Source organism: Sinocyclocheilus anshuiensis, unplaced genomic scaffold (assembly GCF_001515605.1).
Source record: "Sinocyclocheilus anshuiensis isolate Anshui unplaced genomic scaffold, SAMN03320099.WGS_v1.1 scaffold3726, whole genome shotgun sequence".
Taxonomy (NCBI): domain Eukaryota; kingdom Metazoa; phylum Chordata; class Actinopteri; order Cypriniformes; family Cyprinidae; genus Sinocyclocheilus; species Sinocyclocheilus anshuiensis.
In genome coordinates, this window is record NW_015554312.1 from 13,726 (window position 1) to 24,588 (window position 10,863).

At 30.8% G+C, this 10,863-nt stretch overlaps 1 protein-coding gene across 1 annotated transcript in view; it reads left to right on the plus strand.

Moving 5' to 3' along the window:
- LOC107671364 (pre-mRNA-processing factor 17-like) overlaps positions 1 to 5,547 on the plus strand; it is a gene marked incomplete at its 5' end in the record, with an annotated part of 19,268 nt that extends 13,721 nt beyond the window's left edge. The window contains 3 exons of the mRNA XM_016464271.1: positions 2,689 to 2,805; positions 3,704 to 3,871; positions 5,288 to 5,547. Of these exons, the coding sequence (XP_016319757.1) occupies positions 2,689 to 2,805; positions 3,704 to 3,871; positions 5,288 to 5,465 (463 nt within the window). The remainder of the gene's footprint in view (positions 1 to 2,688; positions 2,806 to 3,703; positions 3,872 to 5,287) is intronic.
- Between the last annotated feature and the right edge of the window lie 5,316 nt (positions 5,548 to 10,863).

A 10,863-nucleotide genomic window follows, 5' to 3' on the forward strand; every position in this document is an offset into this window, starting at 1 on the left:
ATATATATATATATATATATATACTAATAAAAATGACAGAATTCTTAAAATGTAAAAATCAAAATGAAAAGTATAAAAATTATTCAATATATTAATAAAAACTATAATAGTATCTCGGTTATATTAAAATAACACTGATCAACTTTTGTTCTGAAATAATGTTTTTATTACTTAAACCAATTCATTTAATTGAAAAACAAAAGTTTTAATCAATTAATCACACTTATTTAATAATCCACACTCAAAAACGGAGTTGCATATAAACATTTAAATTGCACTTCAGGCAGATTTTCAATGAACTGGTTAATGAAATAATTGTTTTTACTCCAGCTTTAATAACTTGTTTTCATGACCGATTTATGCATATATATATACTACCAGTCAAAAGTTTTTGAACAGTAAGATATTTAATGTTTTTTAAAGAAGTCTCTTCTGCTCACCAAGCCTGCATTTATTTAATCCAAAATACTGCAAAAGCAGTAATATTGTGAAATACTTGTACTATTTAAAATAACTGCTTTCTATGTGAATATCTGTTAAACTGTGATGCGAAGCTGTATTTTCAGAATCATTACTCCAGTCTTCAGTGTCACATGATCTTCAGAAATCAGTATAATATGCTGATCTGCTGTTCAAGAAGCATTATTATTATTATTTAAGAGAATTCTGTAAAAAACATTAAAAACTGACTGTTAATGTATACGTTAAATATTGAAGAACAGGTTAAGTAAGAATATAATGAATATGTAATATAGTGATATATTTAGCTTGTCTCTAGAGTTCATTTTTCTAGCTGACTATCGAGTTTATGGTCATTAAATGACTTTTCTGAGGTAAATGTGACATTATTGGTCACAAACGGTTTTATTGACGTCTTTACTCCACATTTACTGTTTATATTGCTATAAACTGACACAATTTTTCTTATAAAAAGGAACAGCACAAAGCTTCTTACATTTACATTTATATTTAGTCATTTAGCAGATGCTTTTATCCAAAGGGACTTACAAATTAGTAAAGCTTTATTTATATAGCATGTTTTAAAACGGTGTTTACAAAGTGCTTTACAGCATAGAAAATGTACAATGCACAATAACAAACATAAAAAAAATTTAATCACATAATAGAAATAAAATAATAAAATGAGTCAAGGAAAGGCCCTAGTGAACAAATGCGTTTTGAGATACTTTTTAAAAGTGCACAGTGAGTCGATGGCTCGTAGGTTGGGACCGAAAATAACTAAAGGCTGACTCACCAATTTTTAGCCGAGTCTTAGGCACAACCAACAAATTACTGTTTGATGTTCGGAGCGATCTTGCTGGAGTATATTTATTTAACAAATTAGAAAGGTATATAGGGGCCAGTTCCATGAAGACCTTTAAAAACTAATAAGAGGATCTTAAATTCAATTCTGAATGATACAGGCAGCCAGTGAAGGGATTTGAGTGTTGGAGTAATGTGATTTCTAATTTTAGAGCGAGTTAGCGTTCGTGCAGCTTCATTCTGAACTCTTTGTAGGTGTTTAATAGAGCTCTTTGGTAACCCAGCAAAAACACTGTTGCAGTAGTCAAGTCTAGACGTAACAAATGCATGAACAAGTTTCTCACTGTCAGAAGGGGAGAGAATGTCACGTGCTTTGGAGTTGTTTCTGAGGTGATAATATGCGGTTTTAGTAACCATGCTAATATGTTTTTTAAAACTGAGGTGGCTATCAAATATAATTCCTAAGTTATTGGCCTGATTACTGGCTTTTAGTGATAGAGAGTCAAGATGTGGAGCAATAGATCCTCTCCGCACGTCATTACCGATAACAAGTATCTCTGTCTTATCTTTGTTTAGCTGTTAAAAATGTTTCTGGGACATCCACAATTTTATGCTCTCTATGCAGTCAAGTAGTGTGGAAATTGAATTATGGGCATCTGGTGCAAGTGAAAGATAGAGTTACATGTCATCTGCATACTGGTGAAATGAAATATTGTACTGGTTAATTACACCAGCTAAAGGAAGCATGTATAGGTTAAATAATAGAGGACCCAAAATCGAGCCTTGAGGAACACCACAAGAAATGGCGTAACGCCTGATGGTGTAGGTACCCAGTGTAACACAGTATTCCCTGTTGCTTAAGTAGGATCTGAACCAGTCTAAGATAGGACCTGATAGACCGACCCAGGTCTGAAGTCGTTCGAGTAGAATCTCATGATCAACGGTCAAAAGCAGCACTCAGATCTAAAAGAACAAGGATTGCCAAGTTTCCTAAGTCCCGAATAACTTGCAAATCGTTTAAGACCCTAATCAAAGCTGAGGACAATAGAAGCAATCAAAATCAACAAAAGAGCAATAATATGCAAGTGCTATGACAAGTCTCAGTTAGCCCAACGCAGTACACATAGCAAGGTGGTTTATATAGATAGATAGACAGAATAGAAAAAGAATAGAGAAGGCTAATGTTAGAGAGTTAGAAAAGGAATAGAGAGTGCAAGTGTTGTTCTTGTGATTATTGGATAGTAAACGTGATGTTTAGTGACGTTTTGTTCATGAATCAACTGAAAACAGCACAGACTAGAAGATCTCGGTTCATCAGAATGAAGATCCATTAAAATGAGAAATCAATATTAATGTCATTGTTTCAGTGATTTCGGCCCTCCAAACCAAATATTGAGGTTGCTGAATCTTCAGTTTCCTCCGCAGGTTTTTGAGGTTATCTGAGCCGTGCTTTGCTCTGGTTCTCGTGTCCGGTGAGTTATTCTGGGCCCGTCTGTGCTCTCGAGGGATTGTTCTGGTCCCGTATCTTGTGCTGGGCCTCAGGTGTCGATGTTCTGCTCCAGTTTGGAGACGTTTGCTCTGTCGTAGATGGATTACAAACCTCACACATAAAAGAGAGTGAGATAACGGATTAGAAACAAGAATCCCTGTGTTTCTGAGTGTGTTTAGTGCAGATCTTCAGCTGATGAATGCTGGAGATTATACTGTATGTACATATATTACACTCTTACAGTCCGTAATGCAGGAAAACGGTTTCTTTTAGATGTATTTGTGGTTAAAGAAACACCCGAGTCAGATTTCAGTCTAAAATTCAAAAGTGAAAATACACACACTTGCAGTGTGTGAAAATATCTATTTTCACCAAGGCAAAAAAAACACAGTAAAACGAAATAATTTAAATGTACATTTAAAAAAAAAAAAAAGAAAAAACTTCGGAAAAAAGCTGAATCACAATTCTAAAAATCTTATTTTATTATTTTGTAAATAAATAAATAATATTAAATATTCTATGTATCTTTAAAAAAAATTAAAATTGTTTTCTTATTAATATACTGTATATGTACAGTTGTGCTCAAAATTATTCATACCCTTGGTAAATATGATCAGAGAAGGCTGTGAAAATTAATCTGTGTCATCAGTCCTTTAGATATTTTATTTAAAAAAATGACTAATCTACACGTGTACCATGTGCTTAACCTACACGCATGTAAATAATGAAAGCGCATATACTGTATTAGAACTGCATCGCATGCTGGTTAGTGAGGTTAACTATTACTTGTATAGAATTTTTTTTAGTACTGGTTCTTTAAAGAGCTGGTGTTTACTGCCATAAAAACAGCACCTTCGACAAAACAATATTTCAAGACTGTTAAAGAGTGATTTATTTCCTTTTTTATTGTTGAAAGTAAACTGATAACTGATTCCTTTGTGAGCTGTGCAGTAATATCTTGATTATTTTCTCAGGTAAGTGGCTGGCCTGTCAGTCCATGGACAATCAGATCCTGATCTTCGGAGCGCAGAACAGATTCCGGCTCAACAAGAAGAAGATCTTCAAGGGTCACATGGTGGCGGGATACGCCTGTCAGGTGGACTTCTCTCCGGACATGAGGTGAGTCTCCTCAAACCAGTCGTTTCTGTTCATCTGCAGTCACTGACTGCTGTGATTAGAGTTTAAAACATGCTAAATGCTCCCGAATCAGGACGGGTTTGAAACTGTAAATATTAGTATTAAAATTAAGCAACATTGTGAATATTATGAGGATGATTTTAAAGTGCTTTTATTTGACCGTTAAGTCTTAAAGACCGCAGCAAGATGCCAGATTCATGAATATAAGAGCACTAGTTAGTTTAAAATGCTAATTATTTAATTTGTTATTAAACGCTCCAGGTTTGCCAATTTGGCAATTTTGGGAAAAAGTGCTTTATTTATCGATATAAAAAGAACACCGTAATAATAGCTCTGGTTATTATTATTACTACTACGTAAAAATATTAATATTTATTTATTTATAACAAAAATCGCAATTATTTTTCACTAAAATAAAAAATTGAGCATTGAAGAAAAATAATTATTGTTAATTATATAATTATTATAAGTTGCAATACTAATGTTTATGTCTGTCTGTCTTTTTCAAACACGCTTGTTTTGGTGGAGCAGCATATATTTAATAATTATAAATACATTTTAATCTATATTTAATATTTGAATAGTTTGGTAATCACATTATGATTTGTGTTGGTTTGATAAATATGAAAATAAAATAATGTTATGATTTTATTATTATGATTATTGTTGCTAAATAAAATGATAAATATTATTTGTTTAAAACAAAATAATAAATATTGGGTATAAACAAAAAAAAATTGGGAAAATAGTATAATTATTATTTTGTTTTACAGTACATCTGTAAAATTGCAGTATTAATATTAATGTCCGTCTTTATTTTCCAACATTAAATCATCAAGCTTTTATTTTGGTGGAAAATTTTATTTTTGGGAAGCAACGTTATGTATTTAATTAAATCTCAGTCTTTGAGATATGATCATTTTGGTTTTTATTTTGATTAATCGTGAAGCCCTAGACAATGAAAATGTTCATTATGTTCATAAATATGTATTTTTATATTGATAGAGTTTCATTCTCACTTGTTCATTTAGTGTAAATCATTGTGGAAAATATGCCTTGATGATTTCAACTATATTTTTAATATATTTACTTAGTTTGATTTATTTGACTAGAATGATGTTTTGATTGAAATAATGATTCCTCTGATTAAAAATAAAACAAAACACCATAATAACCTTTTTGAAACATTTCAGAGCAATGCATAAATATGGACGTATATTTTTAATCCTTAAAAACCTGAAAAAAAAGTCTAATATTTTGTCATTTATTTTTATATATAAAATTATAGCTGTATTTTCTGTCACAGTGCATGTTCTCCTGGTTATTAATAATTGCTTTGCATTAAAAAGAGCTTTATTTGGTGGTGTTTTGACCTGGTTCTCTCGCTGTGCGCTGCAGTTACGTGGTCTCCGGAGATGCCGACGGGAAGCTGAATATCTGGGACTGGAAGACGACGAAGCTCTATCATCGGATCAAGGCGCATGATAAGGTGTGCATCAGCGCGCTCTGGCATCCTCACGAGACGTCGAAGGTGATCACCTGCGGCTGGGACGGACAGATCAAGCTCTGGGACTGACCTGAACCTCAGCTTTTAACACTGATGTGAGAGGATTATTATTCTTACAGGGCTGGTATCCAGTCATAAACACACACACACAACAGAGACTTCAGCTCATGCGTTTTGTTTTATAATGAATGAACCTGTATCTCCAGTGTCTCGCATTTCTGTCTTTTTGCGGATAATAAATGTCTCTTGTTTATTTCTGCGGCCGGTGAAATTTTCCCATTCTTTTTCAACATAGACGTTGAATTACAACAAAGCATTTGATTAGAGGCATAAAAAAGATACTTTAACATCTTTAATGAGGGACTAAACTCCTCAAGACGTTATAGTGTAAAATACCGCATTTTAATTCTCTATATATGCATTTTTTTTTTTCATATTCATTACAGTAGTATGACAATTGTAATATTTCTTTTATTTAATTGTAATAATTTAAATACTATTATTCTAAATAATAATGATTATTACTATTATTTCTTTATTCATTCAAATTTTATAATTTGAGAAATTATTCTGAATTATATTTTTACTTAACAATAGTATAATGGCGGTTGTAATATTTATTTTATTTAATTTTATTCTTACTAATAAAATAATTATTATTTCTTCATTTACATTTATAATTTAGGTAAAATTATTCAGAATAATTCTAATAATAAATATTATTAATAATAATATTTTATTAAATTCAATTTTACAGTACAATAGAATTATTGCAAGTTAAATTTATTGATTGATTTAATTTTTATAATTTAAATATTATTCTGCACTATTCAACGTTAGTGCAATAGTAATATTTATATATTGATTTAAGTTTTATAATATGAATATTATTCTGAATATTTGAATTTTAAGTTAATGCTGAATATGTAGGTATATAATTGTTGAGCTCCTGATTCTATGGTAAGAGCTACTTTGGATTGGAAGCCGTATTTTGCCTCAGCATTATGGGTAATTTACTTCTTCACTGGGAATTCTGTTGATAAACACACTTATTATTCATTTATTTTATGGGAAAGCACACCTGCTGTTTCTACAGAAGCAAATATCATAACTGCACAACAGTGTGTTTATTACACAAAACATTTCGCTCATCCCTTCACGAAGAATTCAATCCCAGAATGCACTTCAGCAATCTCAGTAAAAATCTCCTCCAACAGTCAAGGTACGTGACGAATATATTTTATACACATTGTATTTGCACACAATGTTGAGTGAATTCAGGTTTTCTTATATTCATAAAGTGGCCTGAATTTATCTGAATTCAACCCATTTTTATCAAGCAACATGTTAACAAAAAATACCATAAATATATTCTATTTTGTACTGAAACATGTAGCAAAATAGCCCTTTTGTACAAAATGTTGTGTGAATTCAGTTCACCCGATTCATCTGAATTTCTGAATTCAACCCATTTTTATCAAGAAACATGTTTTAAAAAATATACCGTACATATATATTTTATTCTGAACTGAAAAAAAAATTGCAAATAGTCATTTTAATTCAACTGCGGTCCATCCCAAATGCATTTTGGATGGTTTTTACAACTGCTCTTTTCACAAAAAGATAGCTATTAATAATATATGTGATCCTGCAGCATAAAAGCAGTCTGAAGTCGCTGGGGTATATTTGTAGCAATAGCCAACAATACATTGTATGGGTCAAAATTATACATTTTTCTTTTATGCCAAAAATCATTAGGATATTAAAGGGGTCATCTGATACCCATTTTCCACAAGTTGATATGATTCTTCAGGGTCTTAATGAAAAGTCTGTAACATAGTTTGGTTAAAATTTCTCAATGGTAGTGTAAAAACACCTTTTTTACCCTGTCAAAAACAGCTCTTTTCAGATCAAGCCGTTTTGTAGCATTTCCCTTTAAATGTTAATGAAGTCTGCTGACCCCTTCCATCTCTTCCGAGCTGCTCTCAGAGAGACTGTTTACTTTAGCCGCATTCATAGTGAAATAGGGTGGTTGTGTACACACACTGCTAACACACATTTCAGTTCAGACAACTTGTAACAGTGCATGCAGCATCCGATGACCCCTTTAAGGAAAGATCATGTTCCATGAAGATATTTTGTACATTTCCTACCGTAAATATATCAAAACTTAATGTTTGATTAGTAATATGCATTGCTAAGAACTTCATTTGAACAACTTTAAAGATGATTTTCTCAATATTTTGATTTTTTTGCACCCTCAGATTCCAGATTTTCAAATAGTTGTATCTCAGCCAAATATTGTCCTCATATCATAACAAACCATACATCAATGGAAAGATTATTTATTCAGCTTTCAGATGATTTTCGAAAAATTTACCCTTATGACTGGTTTTGTGCTCCGCAGTCACAGATGTCATGTTCTCACATCCTCATAGACTTGCGCCAGACTTGCACTGTACATGTGGCACAGAAGCGCTTCTGAAGTGGCATGTAGGCGTGTAAGAGGAGGCATAACTGCATTATTCAGAGCGTGAAGCGCGTGTTGACCCAGCCGAGTGTGAAGGAGCTGCTGGTGTTGCGGAGGTTTCTGTGCAGGAAGAGGCGTGGCTTGCTCGGGTCGCTGTAGCTGTGGTAGAGGCGGAAGTGAGCGCGCTCCAGCTCCCTCAGCAGACTGAACCAATAGCGGACCACCGAGGGCTCGTCCCCGCCCACCTCAAACCCCGCCCACTGCAGGTGCAGCTCCAGCAGCAGCAGACCGACCGAGTCCAGCACCTGCTCCAGGATCAGGTTCTCCAGGATCTTCCACTCTGCGCTTTCCAGATCCACCTTCAGCACATCCACCTGAGAGGAACACCATCATCATCATTACTGACACAAACCTGACTCCTCCCAATACTACACCTGGTACACTGAGGTTAGTAGTGCTTTTGTAGGGATGTAACATTTGTCAGCCTGCAGCACAAAAGCAGTCTTAAGTCGCTGGGGGATATTTGTAGCAATAGCCAACAATACATTGTATGGGTCAAAATTATACATTTTTCTTTTATGCCAAAAATCATTAGGATATTAAGTAAAGATCATGTTCCATGAATATATTTTGTAAGTTTCCTACCGTAAATATATCAAAACTTAATTTTTGATTAGTAATATGCATTGCTAAGAACTTAATTTGGACAACTTTAAAGTTGATTTTCTCAATATTTAGATTTTTTTGCACCCTCAGATTCCAGATTTTCAAATAGTTGTATCTCAGCCAAATATTGTCCTATCCTAACAAACCATACATCAATGGAAAGCTTATTTATTCAGCTGATGATGACGTATAAATCTCAATTTCAGAAAATTTACCCTTATGACTGGTTTTGTGCTCCAGGGTCACATATTTATACCGATTTCAATATTTTCCAACCCAAATTATGATTTGCATAAATTGTGTAAATCCAAAGGGAAAAAATTGGATCATTTAGAAAGAAGCTCGGTTTTCTTTTCTTTTCCCTCACACAAGCCATTTTATATTTGTAGTCTGACATGCTTCTTTTTTATTATTTATTTATTTATTTATTTATCAGTTTACAATATAACAACAATCAAAACCATTAAAAAAAAATCTGCATATCTACAAATATGAAAACATGCATCATCAAATCCAATTTGTGTTAAATTAAAACTGAAATCAAATGATGTTATAACAATGGATATTAAATTATATAGGCATGAGTCGAAGCTCGGTTTTCAAGCAAAACATTGGAAAGCATATGTTAGTAGGCTACTGTAATTTTACTGTTGTTCTGTAACATATTATTAATTATTATTAGATGCAGATTTTTTACTTTACAGTACAATAATCTTATTGCACTGGTATTATTTCTTTATTAGTTTAATTTTTATAACTTAATTAAAAATATAATTTTAAATAATATGAATTATTATTAATAATAAATTCAGATTTTACAGTACAGCAGAATTATTGCAATAGTAGTATTCGTTAACTCTTATAATTTAATTAAAAATATTGTTCTGAACAATAATAATAATAATAATAATAATGCTTATTTTCTAACTACAGTACAATAATGTTATTGCAAAAGTAATTTCTTTATTCATTAAATGTTTATAATTTAAATAAAATGTTTATTCTTAATAATAATATATTTTTAATTTTTGCTTTACAGTACAGTAGTATTATTGCAATGGTAATATTCATTGGTTTATATTTTATAATTATATAAATAAATATACAATTAATATAATAAAAATTGTTCTTGTTATTGTTGTTGTTGTTAATCATTATTACATGCTCCTTCTTTGCTTTACAGTAAAATAGTGTTATTGCAGGAGTAATACTTCTTTCTTCATTTATTTTTTATAATTTAAATAAAATGTTATTTTGAATAATAACAATTATTTTCATTAATTGCTTAATTAATTTCTTTACAGTAGAACAGTTTTATTGCAATACTAATATTTATTTATTGGTTTAATAAGGTTTCTGGAGATGATCAGCGAGCAAACCGTACGTTACGAACATAGACATTTAAAATAAGAAATAATAATAGGAAAAATGTAAATAATAAAAATGGCAAAACAAAATTAACTAAAATTAAAATGAAAAAAATAAAATAAGAACTAATTCAAGATATTAATAAAAAAACTATAATAGTATCACAATGATACTATATAATTATTAAAAGTATTTTTAATAAATTGGGGTACAGCTGCAATAAAATATTAATATTGGATGAAAAACTTAAAAAAAAAAAAAACTAAAGTTTACTTCGAAGTACTGAAATTACAAAAACTGAAATATAAATAAATTAAAGATACATTTTTAAATAGATAAATAAAAAAACTGATAAAGATGACAAAGCAAACAAAAAAATATTAAAATTAAAACAAATATGAGCAATATATTTCAAAACAATTATGAAATATAATACAAGTATATATAAACATTTCCAATATATTATCAAAATTAATAACTAATCCAAAATATGAATAAAAACAATAATAGAATCACAGTGATACTGTAAAACTATCAAATCATGTTCGTAAATTGAAATACAGATTAAATAAAATATAAATATTAGATGAAAAGCTTATTTTAAACTCGTTTAAGTACTAAAATGACTAAAACTAAAAATTAATTAAATATAAATATAAAAAAACAAAACTAATACATTGACAAAAGCACATATTAAAATTACTACAACTTTAAAATAAAAAAATGAAAACTGATATATACTGAAATAAAATCTTATCCTTAATATTAATAAATACTATAATAGTATATAAATAATACTAAAATAATTTATCAGTGATAAATGCAGCTTTAATTTCAGTCTGTTTCTCAAAGCATCATATGACATGGAACATAGTGCAGGAGTCGCATGGATGACTGTTATGATACTTTTATGATATTTCAGTGGTGTTTTTATGGACTTTGGTGTTGTTGTATGGAAAGGAT